The sequence below is a fragment of the Oryx dammah genome, unplaced genomic scaffold (assembly GCF_014754425.2).
Source record: "Oryx dammah isolate SB20612 unplaced genomic scaffold, SCBI_Odam_1.1 HiC_scaffold_26, whole genome shotgun sequence".
NCBI classification, from domain to species: Eukaryota; Metazoa; Chordata; class Mammalia; order Artiodactyla; family Bovidae; genus Oryx; species Oryx dammah.
The window spans coordinates 80,724,648-80,743,118 of NW_024070210.1; the positions used below are offsets into that span (position 1 = coordinate 80,724,648).

General features: G+C 38.0%; 1 protein-coding gene across 1 annotated transcript in view; it reads right to left on the bottom strand.

Moving 5' to 3' along the window:
- Window positions 1-18,471, bottom strand: part of REC114 (REC114 meiotic recombination protein) — a 112,345-nt gene that overhangs the window by 69,340 nt on the left and 24,534 nt on the right. Inside the window, exon 2 of the mRNA XM_040227380.1 lies at window positions 11,057-11,146. Coding sequence (XP_040083314.1) covers window positions 11,057-11,146 — 90 coding nt within the window. The remainder of the gene's footprint in view (window positions 1-11,056; window positions 11,147-18,471) is intronic.

The following is an 18,471-nucleotide window of genomic DNA, read 5'->3' on the forward strand; positions in this document are numbered from 1 at the left end:
ATATACAACCAATACACTTAAAATCATTCTGTTTTTCACTTTCAGTGCAGAATTCAATAAATTACATGAGATATTCAACACTTTACAAAATATGCTTTGTGTTAAGATGATTTTCACAAGCTCTTCAGTTTGGTTCAGTCACTCAGTCGTGTCCAACTCTGCGACCCCATGAATTGCAGCATGTCAGGCCTCCCTGTCCATCACCATCCAGGAGTTCACTCAAACTCATATCCATTGAGTCGGTGATCCAGCCATCTCATCCTCTGTCGTCCCCTTCTCCTCCTGCCCCCAATCCCTCCCAGCATCAGAGTCTTTTCCAATGAGGCAACTCTTCACATGAGGTGGCCAAAGTACTGGAGTTTCAGCTTTAGCATCAGTCCTTCCAAAGAACACCCAGGGCTGATCTCCTTTAGAACGGACTGGTTGGATCTCCTTGCAGTCCAAGGGACTCTCTAGTCTTCTCCAACACCACAGTTCAGAAGCATCAATTCTTTGGTGCTCAGCTTTCTTCACAGTCCAACTCTCACATCCATACATGACCACTGGAAAAACCATAGACTTGACTATATGGACCTTTGTTGGCAAAGTAATGTCTCTGCTTTTCAATATGCTATCTAGGTTGGTCATAACTTTCCTTCCAAGGAGTAAGCTGTAGGCAAATGTAAATGTTCTCAGTACATTAAAGATAGGTGAGGCGCTGCTGCTGCTAAGTTGCTTCAGTCGTGTCTGACTCTGTGTGACCCCATAGACGGCAGCCCACCAGGCTCCCCCGTCCCTGGGATTCTCCAGGCAAGAACACTGGAGGGGGTTGCCATTTCCTTCTCCAATGCATCAAAGTGAAAAGTGAAAGTGAAGTCACTCAGTCATGTCTGACTCTTAGCGACCCCATGGACTGCAGCCTATCAGGCTCCTCCTTCCATGGGATTTTCCAGGCAAGAGTACTGGAGTGGGGTGCCCTTGCCTTCTCCCATAGGCTAGGCTAAGCTACTGAAATTAAAAGATCCTTGCTCCTTGGAAGAAAGCTATGACTCCTTGGAAGAAAAAATATGACAAACCTAGACAGCATATTAAAAAGCAAAGACTTTACTTTGCTGACAAAGGTCCATATAGTCAAAACTATGGTTTTTCCAGTAGTTGTATATGGATGTGAGAGTAGGACCATAAAGAAGGCTGAGCGCCAAATAATCGATGCTTTCAGACTGTGTGGAGAAGACTCTTGAGAGTCCCTTGGACAGCAAGGAGATCAAACCAGTCATTCCTAAACCCTGAATATTTATTGGAAGGACTGATGTTGAAGCTCCAATACTTTGGCCACCTGATGCAAAGAGCCAATTCACTGGGTAAGACCAATGCTGGGAAAGACTGAAGGCAGGAGAAGAGGCAACAGAGGATGAGATGGTTAGATGGCATCACTGACTCAATGGACGTCAGTTTAAGCAAGCTACAGGAGATGGTGAAGGACAGGGAAGCCTGGTGTGCTGCAGTCCAAGGGGTCACAAAGAGTTGGAATGACTGAGTGACTGAACAACAACAATAAGGCTAAGCCATAATGTTTAGTAGGCTAGGTGATTAAATCAATTTCTGAATGAATATTTTAAATTTATGATGGGTTTATCAGGACATAATCACATATTAAGGAAGATCTGTGCTATATTGCATATTCAAAAGTTGCTATAAGAAAACAGATCTTACAAGTTCTCGTCATAAGAAAAAAAATTTGTTAACTATGGAAGGTGATGGATGTTAACTAGATTATTGTGGTGATCATTTTGCAATGTACAAAATATCGAACCACTGTATGCCTGAAACTAATCATGGTATATGTCAATTATATACTATAATTTAAAAAAAAAAAACCAAGAAAATAACAACCATAAGTGAGGATGTAGAGACACTGGAATCTTTGTGCACTGTTGATGGGACTGTAAAATAGGGTAGCCACTGTGGGAAAAAAGTATGGTAGTTCCTCAAAAAACAGAATTACCCTATGTTCCAATAACCCTTCTGGGTATATACCCAAAAGAATTGAAATCAGAGTCTCAAAGAGATATTTAAACACCCATGTTCACAGCAGCATTACTCACAATAGGCAAAAGGTGGAAACAAACCTAGTGTCCATCAACAGAAGAATGGATAAACAGCATGTGGTATATACATGCAACGGAATATTATTCAGCCTTAAGAAAGAAGGAAATTCTGACACACACTTTAACTAAATGAATCTTGAGGACACTGTACTCAGTGACATAAGCCAGTCACAAAAAGACAAAGACGGTATGATTCTACATACATGAGGTAACTAAAGTAGTCACATTCAGAGACAGAAAGTAGCCTGTCTGTTGCCAGGGGCTAAGCTGGGAGAGAGGTGATAGGAGTTATTTAATGAGTACAGAGTTTCAGTTTTTCAAGATGAATTCTGGAGATATTCTGAATTGGCGATGACTGCACAAAATGTGAATGTACTTCATGTATACTTAACAATGGTGAAGATGCTAAGTTTCATGTGTGTGTATTTTATCAGGATTAAAAACAAAGTTTAAAAGCCCACAATATATAAGAGAGAATCTGTTTAAAATCCAAGACTGGAAAGGGGAATCCAGTTGAACTTGGGCTATGGTAGACTGAAGATGGAGTCAATGTCTCTCAGCCCTTTGGCTGTACCAACCCTTTGAAATAAGTAACAACAGAATGGCCTAGTGGTGGTTCTGAATGAAGCTTTTTGGCAATAATGTTCTTACATGGATGCAGGTGCTAATTTAACAGGCAAAATGGAAACCTATGGTACTACTGTACCAAGCTACAGTTTAATCTGAAGCATTAAGTTCCCATGGACCTCACAGGAGGTGGCAAAGAACTATGAAGTTTAAGGGAAATCAAATCTAAATAGCTGCCCAAGTCGAAGCAGAGAGCTCAAAGCCTGTTTGGATTTCGATAAAATAACATCTCAGAGGGAGCTGTTACCAGGCCTGAGCAATTAATCTTTCTGAAAAAAGTGAGTTTGTACTTTTTTGGGGGGAGGAGTTGTGCAGCTTCTACAAAATTTGATAGTATAAATACAGTGCATTTTAACCCATGCCAATAATTAGATTCTCATACTAAAAAGGAAGTGGCTAAAACTTTCCATGGCTATCCTGTCCCTACCTTTTATGGGAAAAATTCTAAAAATATATCACAATCCAGATTAGTATGAAGGGAGAGGGCATGTAAATGTAATACCAACACAAAACTGCAAATGAAATGTGCTATAATCTGAAAATGTTTCCTCTTCTATGTGTTGGTTCTTGTGGAATCCAGAAAATATTGACTACACTGTATAAACTGACAAAACTATCCTTTGATTTAGGGGCAAAATGTTTTTTAAATGTTGTGGTTCAGTTGCTAAGTTGTGTCTGACTCTTTGCAACCCCCCCTCCATGGACTGCAGCACACCAGCCTTCTCTGTCCTTCACTATCTCCCAGAGTTTGCTACAATTCATATCCATTGAGTTGGTAATGCTATTTAACCATCTCATCCTCTGCTGCCCTCTTCTCCTTTTGCCTTCAATCTTTCTCAGCATCAAGATTTTTTCCAAAAAGTTTTTTTAAATGTGTGTTATTGTTTTTATACACACATCTACATAATGTAAAAATACAATTTCTATAATAAACATTGATCTGTAAGAGCTAAATATTTTTAAAGTTTTTAACATCAACAGAACTAAAAAGAGGAAAAAAACTTCTCAATAAATACAGAAACATCATTCAACAAAATTCAACCCCTATTCATGATTGAAAACTCTCAGCAACCTAAAACAGAAGGTAACTTCCCCAATCTCATAAAGGGTTACTGACAAAACCCCTACCGCTAACACTGTACTTACTGGTGAAGACTGAATGCTTTTCTCCCAAGACCAGGAACAGGACAAGGGTACCAACTCTCACTATTTCCATTCAACATCATAATGGATATCCTAGCCAGTGCAATCTTGGAAGCAAAGAGCAGGGAGGTGGGCAGAGTATGTAGACGGAAAGGAGGAATGTAAAACTGTCTATTTAGACAACAGACCACCTATGTAGAAAAAACGACAAAACACCTACAAAAAAGCTGAAGAATAAATGACTTCAGCAAGATCACAGGATATAAGGTGAACATGAAAAAATTCAAATATATTTTTGCTCATTAGCAACAAATTATTAGATATTGAGATTTTAAAAAATTCTATTTTAACCTAACTATAAAGTATTTGTGGACAAATTTAGCTAAATATGTCATAAGACCTATTGTGAAAACTACAAATTCACTGCCGAGAGAGTTTATGAATAAATGGAATAAATAAAAGATATAAATAAATGGAGAGTTATAACATGTTCATGGGTCAGAAGATTCTATTAAGATGTCAATTCTCCCCAAGATGATTTATATATTCAAAGGAATTCCAATCAAAAACCCAGCAGGCTTTTTTGCAGGAAGGCCGACTCTAAAATTTAAATGGAAATGCAAATAACAGAACAACTTAGAGAAAGAACATGGAGGAATTACACTACCAATTTCAAAAATTACAACAAAGCTAAAGTAATCAAGACAGTATGTTATTAGAGAAAGAACAGACATTTAGGTCAATAGAAGAGAAAAGAAAGTCTAGAAATAGACCCACACAAACACAGCAAACTGATTTTTAAAAATGGTGCCAAGGTAACTTCAATGACAAATAGACTTTGCAATAAATGATGCTGGGGCAAATGTTATATATGTATGAAAAAAATTAACCCAGACCCTTATCCCTCACAATATATTAAAAATTAATTCAAAGTTTCCAGAAGTAGGTTCCCTAAAATCCATTATTATGTTCCATAACAGTAATGTTTTCAATACCATATTGCTTTAATTGAAGAGAAGAAAGGATACTCTACAAAATAATAATAAACATTAATGTTATGAAATGTTACAAAAAATCATAATGGGCTATAGGTCTAAATGTAAGGGCTAAAATCATAAAATTTCCAGAAGAAAACATAGAAAAATATCATTACAATTTCAGAGTAGATGGAAATTTCTTACATAGCATACAAAGAGAATAAAACAGGACTTCATTAAAATTTTAGGCTTTGGCTCATCAAAAGACACTGTTAAGAAATGAAAAGGTAAACCACAGACTGGATGAAATATTTGCAGAACACATTTCTGATAAAACAGCTATAATCAGAATAAGAACTGAGAAATGCAAATCAAAACTACCATGAGATACCACCTCACACCAGTTAGAATGGCCACTGTCAAAAAATCTACAAACAATGAATGCTGGAGAGGGTGGGGAGAAAAGGGGACCCTCTGACGCTGTTGGTGAGAACATAAACTGGTATCTCCACTACGGAGAGCAGTATGGAGTTCCTTGGGAAACTAAAAATTGAGCTACCGAACGATCTAGCAATCCCACTCCTGAACATATATCCAGAGAACACGGTTTGAAAGGATCACATGCAGCATAATGTTCACTGCAGCACTGACTACAATGGCCAAGACCCGGAAGCAACCCCTGCGGCCACTGACAGATAAAAAGGATGTGGTACATATGCACACAATGGAATAAAAGAATGGAAATCAGCCACTGAAAGAAGAAATCACACTATCTGCAGCAACACAGATGGTGGACCTGGAGATAATCATACTAAGCGAAGTCAGACAAAGACAAATACCACGTGATATCACTTACATGCAGAATGTACAAGAAATGATACATGTGAAGTTGTTTACAAAACATAAACATACTCACAGACTTAGAACAAACTTACTGTTGCCAGGGGCAACTGTGGCAGGGACAGACAGATTGGGAGTCTGGGATTGGCCTGTCCTCACTACTGCGTTTAGAACAGATAACCAACAAGGACCTACTGCACAGCACAGGGGACGCTGCTCAATACTGTATAACAACCTAAACTGGGAAAAGAATCTGAAAAAGGAATAGGTAACATATATGTATAACTCAATAACTTTGCTGTACACCTGAAACTAACACAACATTGTTAATCACCTATCTCTGATATAAAAATTTTTTAAAAGAAATGTGAAAAAAGGAAAAAAAATATGAAAAGACAATTCAACTAAACACCGGAATAAGAAACAAGACACTTTAATAAAATACACAAATGGTAAATACACACAAAAAGATGGTCAATATCATTAGCCTTTAAGGAAATTAAAATTAAAACCATCATGAGATACTGCTACGTATGTACAAGAACAGTTAAATAGTTAAACTTGACAATACCAAGTGTCAGTGAGGACATGGAACAACCAGAACCCTCATACACTGCTTGTAGGCAAGCAACCCTGAAAAACAGCTTTGCGGTTTCTTATAAACACAGATGTACCATAAGATCCAGCAACGGTTCCCCTCTTGGGAATTTACTAAAGAAAAATGAAACAAAAGGCTGTACACAAATGTTTATACCAGCATCATTCATAATAGTAAAAAAATGGAAACAACCCAATGTCTATCAAAAACTGAATGGATAAACAAATTAGGCTTATCCACATAACAGAATACTATTCAACGTCAATGTATGGCAAAACCAATACAGAATTGTAAAGTAAAATTAAAAAAATAAATTAATTAATTAAAAAAAAAAGAAAAGAAGGAACGATATGGATGACTCTCAAAAGTATTACACTAAGTGGAAGAAACTGGACACAAAAGGACTACATATTGTATGATTTTATTTATATGAAATTCAAGAAAAGGCAAATCTATGGTGACAGAAAGCAGATCAGTGGTTTTGCTAGATGCCAATGGTGGGCGGAGAGAACGAACTACAAAGAAGCACAAGGAAACTTTCTGTATTAATTGAAATGTCCTATATCATGATTGGTGGTTATACAAATACATATGTTCATCAAAACACATCAAACTGAACACTTAAAATTAGTGAATTTTACTTTATGTAAATTATAACTTAATAAAGGTAACTTTTGAAAGTGTTTAAAGAAGACTTTTTAAAATACTAAGTTATACACATATGTGCAACATGTACCAAACGGCAGACATCTCAACAGTGATGTCTTAGAATTTTATAAACTTGGTCTTGTTACTGCTGTGCAAAAATCATTCCAAGTATGATATAAAGTTTGTAACAACTACTACTATTGGTGCAAAAGAATGGAGCAGAGACAAGAGTAGGATGGGACCCTATGTCTGAGGAAGCCAAACTGCATTAATGTCACCATTCAGCAAAGATCCATGATACTGACAAGGAGAATTAGTTTGTGCTAGACATCCATCAGTTCACCATCTGGAATATCCTACTTTCAAAGTTAAACAAGAAATCTTGTCTCTTGGCAGCTGATATAAGCCCTAATAGCAGCTTATAAAGTACAACTGTCCAAGTAGTGCTAGAATTTTAAAAATAACAAGGAACACAAAGATGCCTCTGCAGGTCATCTCACATTCAAAGATAAAGGTATCTTCCACTAGAGTGACGAGATGAATTGTCACAGTATACAACTGTGGGATGCTGCCATATTATAAGAGAACGTGTAAGGGATTCACTAAAAATTCATATCTTTTAAATATATTTGACCTATTTATTACTGCTTGTCCCCACTAGAATGATGACACTCCATCATGACAGGGATTTTTGCTTTTGTTGCTCACTGCTGTATCCCTAGCACCTAGAACAATGCCAAGCATACAGTAATTGCTCAATAAACATTTGTTAAATGAATATATTATGTCTGCGTAGTCAGTAAATATCTACACAAATTTATTATGTCAATATAGATATCAATCACAGCTAAATGATGTAATAGCCTTCTCTTATATTTCTTTTCTTGTACAATTTCTTTGACTGGAAATTAATAACTATCTTGTTTCTCTACTCATTTTGTTTCTAAATACCAATTCAAACGTAAACTTTCAACCTACAAATAATAAATGCTGTAGAGGATGTGGAGAAAAGGGAACACTCCTGTACTGTTGGTGAGAATGTAAAGTGGGACAGCCACTATGGAAAACAGTATAGAGATTCCTTAAAAAACTAAAAATAGTTACCATATGATCCAGCAATCACACTCCTGGGCATATATCCAGAGAAAATGAAAACTCTAATTTGAAAAGATGTATGTACATCAATGGTCATAGCAACACTATTTACAACAGCCAAGACGTGGAAGCAACCTAAACGTCTGTCGACACATGAATGGATAAAGATCCAGTACACCCAATGGATATTACTTGGCCCATAAAAAGAATGAATTTTTGCCATTTGTAGCAACATGAATAGATGTAGAAGTTATCATACCAAGTGAAGTAAGTCAGATAGAGAAAGACAATTAAATGAATTTATTCACCAAACAGACACAGACTAACAGACACAGAAAACAAACTTACGGTCACCAAAGGTGAAGGGGGAGAGAAGGATAAATTAGGAGCACGAGATTAACATATATACACTACCATATTTAAGACAGAAAAGCAACAAGGATTTACTGTACAGCACAGGGAACTACATTCAATATCTTGTAATAACCTATAATGGGAAGATAATCTGAAAAAAAATAAATAACTGAATCACTTTGTCATATACCTGAGACTAACATAATGTAAATCAACTGTACTTCAATTTAAAAAAAATGAACCTTCAAACAAGGAGATTTTTACTTTTCCTTTATATATTTCTTTATTCCATAAGTTTTCTATGATATGTCTGTGTTTATGTGTATTCAGAATAAAAAACATTTTAAATGTTAGGCATTTTTATAAAATTAGAGCTTTTGGAAAACAAGATTTAAAATGTTAATAAATACATATCCATCAATAATTACTTTAAATTTCAATGAACTAAGTGCTCCAATAAAAGATACAGAGTGGCAGGCTAGATATAAAATAAGAGCCTACAATATGTTGCCTACTAGAGACCCATTTTAAGGTGAAGGAAACTCATAGATTGAAAGTGAGGAAATAGAAAAAGATATATTTCATGCAAACAGAAGTGACAGGAAAGCAGGGGTAGCGATACTCATATCAGACAAAACAGACTTTAAAACAAAGGCCATTAAAAGACTTAAATATCAGATATGACACCATAAAACTAGAAGAGAGCAGAGGCAAAATATTCTCTGACATAAATCGTAGCAATGTTTTCTTAGGTCAGTCTCCTAAGGCAATGAAAACAAAAACAAATGGGACCGAATCAATGCATTAAAAAATGAAAATACAACCTATGGAATGGGAAAAAACATTTTCAAATGATGCGACCAACAAGAGTTTAATCTCCAAAATATACCAACAGATAATATAACTCAACAACAACAAAAAACCAAACGACCCAATTTAGAAACAAACATTTCTCCAAAGACAGATAGCCAGACACGTGAAAAAGATGCTCAGAATCACTATCACTACTTATGAGAGAAACGCCAAAGCCAAACTACAATGAAGTATCACTTCACACTGGTCAGAATGGCCATCATTAAAAAGTCAACAAATAACAAATGCCAGAGAGAGGGTGGAGTAAAGGGAATCTTCCTGCACTGTTGGTGGGAATGTAAGTTGGTGCAACAGTATCACTGTTGAGATGTCTGCTGTTTGGTACATGTTGCACATATATGTAAGTTGGTGAAAACAGTATGGAGGTTCCTCAGAAAACTAAAATATAGAACCATACGATCTAGCAATTCTACTAATGGGTACTTGCACCCCTATGTTCACAGCAGCCAAGATATAACAGAATATTACTCAGCCATAAGAAGAGTGAAATTGTGCCATCTGCAGCAACAGGGATGAATCTAGAGATTATGATACTAAGTGAAGTAAATCAAATATCATAAATCACTTACATGTTGAATCTAAAATACGATATAAACAAACTTACAAACAGACTCACAGACATAGAAAACAAATCATGGTTACCAAATGGGAAAGATGAGAGGATAAATTAGGAGTTTGGGATTAGCAGATAAAACTACAATATATAAAACAGATAAAGAACAAAGATTTATTGTATAGCACAGGGAATTATTAGGTTGGTACAAAAGTAGCTGCAGTTTTGCACTGCTCAACTTTGCCGTTTGATATTGGAATACATTCTTAAGTAAATGTGGTTATGTTATACATCACTTTAATGTGCATTTCTTGCTTTAAGTTTTTTGCTAATAACTTACTGAAGTGGAAGTGAAAGTGTTAGTCACTTGGTCATGTCTGACTCTTTGCAACTCCACAGACTGTGGCCTGCCAGGCTCCTCTGTCCAGGGAATTCTCCAGCCAAGAATGCTGGAGTGGGTGGCCTTTCCCTTCTTCAGGGGATCTTCCTGATCCAGGGATTGAACCTGGGTTTCCTGCATTGTAGGCAGACTCCTTACTGTCTGAGCTACCAGGCAAGTATTCTTGCCTGGAGAATTCCCTGGACAGAGGAGTCTAGCGGGCTACAGTCCATGGTGTCGCAGTGTCGGACATGACTGAGCAACTTTCACTTTTCAGTGACTTATTATTTGTGTTTTTTTCCTATTTATTTTAGACTATAGAAATGATGTAAGACAAAAAGCAAATTTGAGCAAAGTTTTCATTTGTGTTCAAAATGGGTTGTAAAGCAATAGAGACAACTTGAAACATCAACAACGCACTTAGCCTGATGCACTGGTGGTTCAAGAAGTTTTGCAAAGGAGATAAGAGCCTTAAAGATGAGAAGCATAGCAGCAGGCCATCGGAAGCCGACAACAACCAACTGAGAGCAAGGCAGTTACTAAACAACAATTCCTCTGCACACGTTCTTTATCTGGAAAACTCTCCATCCATTTCTCTATAAATCTAACCTGTCTTCAACCCAATCTTTCCAATGAAGAATCCTTTATAATATTGATTAATCTTAACCCTTTGATCCACTTTGACTCCCAAGAAAACCCTAAAATCCCTTTAATGGCAGGAAATACTATGTCTTTTTATTTCTGTTATAGAACATTCAATAATGCTTAATTTGTTGAACCTGATAAATTTCAATGAGACTGAAGAACCTTAAGGATACAAAATTAATGTAAACCTTACAAAGAAATATATCCATATATGCATATTATATGCATAAAACCTACCAACAGTGTCTGTCCTTGGGAAATGAAGAAATGCCCCGATATAACTATGGTGAGAACAAGATGCCCAGATTCTTCACTGGAGTCAAAAACCTTGAAAAAGAAAGAGAAAAATGTATTTAAGACATTTCTGTTAGTTAGTTTTGATAGTTAAAACCAAACTATCTTCTCACATTGATCTTCCAATCTAAATGTTCCCTTTCCCTCATTTAATCTGTAATCATTCCCCTAAAGTTTCAAGTTTCTCCTCATATCGGGGTTAAAAACCAAGCTTTTAAAAAAATATAACTAAAACCAATATTTTAAAACAACAATACTAAATCAGGAATTGAGAGATATGGAGCCTGAGTCAACCACTTTCGAATTACATTTTAATAAATCATTATCTTTGAGCCTGAATTTCCTTTCTGTAACATGGGACTAATATCTTACAAGTTGTTGTCAGACTACAGAGTGTGTTTCTTCAGCCATATACTCCATTTTCATAACCTCTCAAAATCTGGTGTTTTTCTTGAGATGGGATTTAATTTGTAATGTCACTCTTAAAAACAGGATACCCTAAACTGACCATAATACTCTTGGTGTGATTTCATTTTCTCCCATTACTTGCATAATGAAGCCTGCTATTTCACGTTAATCTTGTGTGGGGGTAATCCCACTGAAGAGTGATCACATCAACAAAACCTCCTGAAACTTCATCATCTATGTTGGTAAATCACACTTTTACTTTCTTCATCTGAACCTAAACATAAGACTGTGCATTTACTCCCATTATATTTTATATTGCTAGATATATTCAACAGTTGTGGTAGAGAGTTGAGACAATTAAAGCAAAATAACTCATAGATACTCAAGATTTCCTACTGACTTTTCTCTCAGTTCAGTTCAGTTGCTCAGTCATGTCTGATTCTTTGCGACCCCATGGACTGCAGCACGCCAGGCTTCCCTGTCCATCACCAACTCCCGGAGCTTACTCAAACTCATGTCCATTGAGTCGGTGATGCCATCCAACCATCTCATCCTCTGTTATTTCCTTCTCCTCCCACCTTCAATCTTTCCCAGCATCAGGGTCTTTTCTTTTTTTCTTTTTTTAAATTTTTTTTACTTTACAATTCTGTATTGGTTTTGGCATACATTGATATGAATCCACCACGGGTGTACATGCGTTTCCAAACATGAACCCCCCTCCCACCCCCCTCCCCACAACATCTCTCTGGGTCATCCCCGCGTACCAGCCCCAAGCGTGCCATATCCTGCATTGGACATAGACTGGAAATTCGATTCTTACATGATATTATACATGTTTCGATGCCATTCTCCCAGTCATCAGGGTCTTTTCTAGTGAGTCAGTTCTTCGCATCAGTGTTGACCACAGTGCTGGAGTTTCAGCTTCAGCATCAGTCCTTCCAATGAATATTCAGGACTGATTTTCTTTAGGATAGGCTGGTTGGATCTCCTTGCAGTCCAAGGGACTCTCAAGAGTCTTTTCCAACACCACAGTTCAAAAGCATCAATTCTTCACCATCAGCTTTCTTTATAGTCAAACTCTCACATCCATACATGACTACTGGAAAAACCATAGCTTTGACTAGACAGACCTTTGTTGGCAAAGTAATGTCTCTGGTTTTTAATCTGCTGTCTAGGTTGGTCATAGCTTTCCTTCCAAGGAGCAAGCGTCTTTTAATTTCATGGCTGCAGTAACCATCTGCAGTGATTTTGGAGCCCCCTGAAAATAGAGTCTGTCACTGTTTCCACTGTTTCCCCATCTTTTGCCATGAAGTGATGGGACTGGATCCATGATCTTCACTTTCTGTGTTGAGTTTTAAGCCAACTTTTTCACTCTCTTCTTTCAGTTTCATCAAGAGGCTCTTTAGTTCCTCTTTACTTTCTGCCATAAGGGTGGTGTCATCTGCATATCTGAGGTTATTGCTATTTCTCCCGGCAATCTTGATTCTAGCTGTACTTCTTCCAGCCTGGCATTTTGCATGATGTACTCTGCATATCAGTTAAATAAGCAGGGTGACAATATACAGCCTTGATGTACTCCTTTCCCGATTTGGAACCACTCCACATCCACTTCTAACTGTTGCTTCTTAATCTGTATACAGATTTCTCAGCAGGCAGGTCAGGTGGTCTGGTATTCCCATCTCTTGAAGAATTTTCCACAGTTTGTTGTGATCCACACTGTCAAAAGCTTTGGCATAGTCAAGAAAGCAGAAGTAGACGTTTTTCTGGAACTCTCTTGCTTTTTTGATGACCCAGTGGATGTTGGCAATTTAATCTCTGGTTCCTTTACCTTTTCTAAATCCAGCTTGAATATCTGCAAGTTCACAGTTCATGTACTACTGAAGCCTAGCTTGGATAATTTTGAGCATTACTTGCTAGTGTGTGAGATGAGGGCAATTGTGCAGTAGTTTGAATATTCTTTGGCATTGCCTTTCTCTGGAATTAGAATGAAAACTGACCTTTTCCAGTCCTGTGGCCATTGCTGAGTTTTCCAAATTTGCTTGCATACTGAGTGTAGCATTTTCACAGTATCATCTTCTAGGATTTGAAATAGCTCAACTGGAATTCCATCACCTCCACCAGCTTTGTTCATAGTGATGTTTCCTAAGGCCCACTTGACTTTGTATTCCAGGATGTCTGGCTCTAGGTGAGTGACCACACCATCGTGGTTATCTGGGTCGTGAAGATCTTTTTTGTATAATTCTTCTGTGTATTCTTGCCACCTCTTCTTAATATCTTCTGCTTCTGTTAGGTCCATACGATTTCTGTCCTTTATTGTGCCCATCTTTGCATGAAATGTTCCCTTAGTATCTCAAATTTTCATGAAGAGCTCTCTAATCTTTCCCAGTCTATTTTTTCCTCTATTTTTTTGATCACTGAGGAAGGCTTTCTTATCTCTCCTTGCTATTCCTTGGAACTCTGCACTCAAATGGGTATATGTTTCCTTTTCTCCTTTGCCTTTTGCTTCTCTTCTTTTCATAGCTATTTGCAAGGCCTCCTCAGACAACCATTTTGCCTTTTTGCATTTCTTTTTCTTGGGGATGGTCTTCATCACTGCCTCCTGTACAATGTCACGAACCTCTTTCCACAGTTCTTCAGGCACTCTATCAGATCTAAACCCTTGAATCTATTTGTCACTTCCACTGTATAATTGTAAGGGATTTGATTTATGTCATGCCTGAATGGTCTGGTGGTTTTCCCTACTTTCTTCAATTTAAGTCTGAATTTCGCAATAAGGAGTTCATGATCTGAGCCACAGTCAGATCCCGGTCTTGTTTTTGCTGATTGTATAGAGCTTCTCCATCTTTGGCTGCAAAGAATATAATCAATCTGATTTCTGTATTGATCATCTGGTGGTGTCCATGTGTAGAGTCTTCTCATATATTGCTGAGGGTGTTTGAGCAGTGCATTATCTTTGCAAAACTCTGTTAGCCTTTGCCCTGCTTCATTTTATATTCCAGGGGCAAATCTGCCCGTTACTTCAGGTATCTCTTGACTTCCTACTTTTGCATTCCAGTCCCCTATAATGAAAAGGACATCTTTTGGGGTGTTAGTTCTAGAAGGTCTTGTAGGTCTTCATAGAACCATTCAACTTCAGCTTCTTCAGCATTACTGTTTGGGGCATAGACTTGGATTACCATGATACTGAATGGTTTGCCTTGGAAATGAACAGAGATCATTTGTCATTTTTGAGATTGCATCCAAGTACTGCATTTCGGGCTCTTTTGTTTACTATGATGGCTACTCCATTTCTTCTAAGGGATTCTTGCCCATAGTAGTAGATATAATAGTCATCTGAATTAAATTCATCCATTCCAGTCCATTTTAGTTCGCTGATTCCTAGAATGTCGACGTTCACTCTTGCCATCTCCTGTTTGACCACTTTCAATCTGCCTTGATTCATGGACCTAACATTCCAGGTTCCTATGCAATACTGCTCTTTATAGCATCAGACTTTACTTCCATCACCAGTCACACCCACAACTGGGTGGTGTTTTTGCTTTGGCTCCATCTCTTCATTCTTTCTGGAGTTATTTCTCCACCGATCTCCAGCAGTATACTGGGCACCTACCAACCTGGGGAGTTCATCTTTCAGTGTCCTATATTTTTGCCTTTTCATGCTGTTCATGGGGTTCTCAAGGCAAGAATACTGAAGTGGTTTGCCATTCCCAGGGGACCATGTTTTGTCAGAACTCTCTACCATGACTTGTCCATCTTGGGTGGCCCTACCCGGTATGGCTCATAGTTTCATTGAATTAGACAAGGCTGTGATCCATGTGATCAGTTTGGTTAGTTTTCTATGATTGTGATTTTCATCCTGTCTGCCCTCTGATGGATAAGGATAAGAGGCTTATGGAAACTTCCTGATGGGAGAGACTGATGGGGAAAATTAGACTTTTTTCTAATTCCCTTTAAATTCCAAATTTAAAAATCAAGTAACATTCTGGATGTCAAAGAAGGTATGCTAAGCCCTGCACTATTTCCCTCAGTGGTTGTTATTCAGCCTCTTTCCCAATATTAGGAATTCAGTTATTTGTATAATGCTCTTCCATCATAGTTTAAACAGACTACCTTGTAATTTTCATGAACACTTAAAACGGCAAGGATGGCTAGCAATCAAGCATAGCTATTGAAACTGGAGCCTGAAACAAATTCTTTGGGAGGCAATATTCTAACATGACATTTAAACATTTTTTTTAAAAGAACTATAACATATGTCCCCCAAAGTGCTCAGCACTTAAGTGAACAGTTCAATGACAGATGATAAAGCAAACACACAATCACTACTGAGATGGTGGCTCAGTCGGTAAAGTCTGCCTGTAATGCAAGAGATGTGGGCTCGATCCCTGGGTGGGGAAGATCCCCTGGAGCAGGAAATGGCCACCCACTCCAATATTCTTGCCTGGAAAATCCCATGGAAGAAGGAGCCTTACAGGCTACACTCCACGGGGTCGCAAAGAGTTGGACATGACTGAGCAACTAACACATACATACGTCCAGAAATTACTCTAGTGCTATCTCCCAATCACTACCTGCTCCCTCCTCCCCCTAAGATAATATTTATCCTGACTTCTAACACCATGGTTTAGTTTTATTTATACGAATGGAATCTTAGAGAATTCTTTTAATGTCTAGCTTCATCCATGTTGCATGTACCTGAGTTCATTATCATTACTGTAAAATACCATTCTATGACTATACCACAATTTATTTTTTCATTATTCTGTTGATGAATATTGTTTTCCAGTGTAAATCTACTGCAAATAATGCTGTTTAGAACATTTTTATATATGTTTCTTGTTGGACAGAAATGCTCATTTATGCAGATGACAATTCTTTCCAAATAATTTTAACATTTTTTTTTCTCCCCTGACCTTCTAACTTTTACATCTTTTTTATTTGGCTGTGCCATGTGGTGTGTAGGATCTTAGCTCCCCAAGCAGTAGGAATCACAGTCTTAACCACTGGATCACCAGGAATGTTCCCAAACTTTTACACCTAATTTGGCCACTCAACATCTCTACTTAACAGTCCATCATCTCAAAATTAACAGCCCTTAACTTGACATCCAAATCTTCCCATTCATTCAATATTCACAAACTGTCAAGCAAGTGGCATCTGTTGCCTGTCACCAGAAGTAGAAGGCCAAACACTTCTGCTCACTGTATCATGGTACTGGAGTCACCATGGAAAACAACAGTCAAGCAGTGGAGGAAACAGCACTTGATCAAGCTCAGTACTAGAGGCTGGTTTCCCCATGGCCAGCAAATCTCTCTAGGCGGCCATGGAGGGCAGCTGGCCAGTACTCACCCCTCATGGCTGTAGCAAAATGACTCCTCCTTGTCTCCCCAGGGGACAGATACAGCACTGCAGCTGGCCAGGTGCCATATGATGCTTAGAAGCACAGGCTGTGAGAACTCTATCTCTTGCTAAGTAAGTGTTCCAGGTCCAAGGCCCACTCTTTATAGCCAAAAGGGGAGGTTGCAAGGCTGCATGCACAAGACATCTACCATGGACCAGACTGCTGTAGGCTTCTGACTCCCACAGTTTTCCCACCTCCTACCTCAGAATATAATTCTATACTTCCATTTTGTTAGGTCAAACTGTGGAATCATTCTTGAATCCTGTACTTTTTGCATACCCACATCCAAGAACAAGTCCTTCCAAATATGCAGAATCTAACCACTTCTCACAAGTCTGGTCTGAGTTAGCATCATCTCTAGCTGGATTATTATAATAACCTCCTAACTGGCTTTCCAGTTTCTATTCTTGCTCTCCCTTTCCAACACATTTTATTCTCATTACAGTAGCCAGAGTGGTCCTTTTTTTGGCAAGGAACAGAGACTTTATTCAGCAAGCCAGGGATCCAAGAAGATGGTGGACTAATGTCCTAAAGTACCATCTTCTAGAGTGATCCTTTTAAAACCTAAGTCAGGTCATGTCATTTCTAGCTCAAAACCCAATAGCAGCTTTCTATCTCTTTCAGAGACTCATGCAAGATGCTCCTCAATGTAACCCTCCAATATCTCTCTGCTCTCATGTCCCTTTGGCCATGCTGCTCTGGCTGCACTGGCCTATTTGCTGCTCCTTGAACCTGCTAGACACATTCATGATTATAAAGCTCAGGGATTTTACAATCGCTGTTCTATCTGAAATTGTCTCCTCCTAGATCCACATGACTCATTCTTTGATCTTTTTCAAGGCCTTTGCTTAAATATCATATTTCCAAGTAACACCTTTCCTGACCATCCTACCGAAAACTGCCAACAACTCCCTGCCCCATTATCCAAATCAGGTATTAGGTTGGTGCAAAAGTAATTGCAGTTTTGCACAGTTGAACTTTACCATTTCATACTGCAGTAATTCTTAAATGTGATTATATTATACATCATTTTAATGCACATTTATCACTGTTTTTTGCTAAAGACATTACTTACTGTTCACTTTTTATTTTAAAACTAAGGAAATGATGTTAGACAAAATGTAAATTCAAGCAATTTTCTTATTTGTGCTCAAAATTGGTCATAAAGCAGTGGGGACAACTTACAACATCAACAAAGCATTTGGCCCAGGAACTGCTACAGAATGTACAGTGTGGTGGTGGTTCAAGAAGTTTTGCAAAGATGAGAGCCTTGAAGATCAGGAGGGCAGTGGCCGGCCAGCAGAAGTTGACAGTGACCAATTGAGAGAATCATAGAAGCTGATCCTCTTACAACCACACAAGAAGTTGCTGAAGAACTCACCGTCAACCATTCTCCAGTCATTAGACATTTGAAGCAAATTGGAAAGGTGAAAATGCTTGGTAAGTGGGTGCCTCGTGAGCTCACTGAAAATCAAAATAATCATCGTTTTGAAGTGTCATCTCCTCTTATTCTACACGGTAACAATGGACCATTTCTCAATTGGATTGT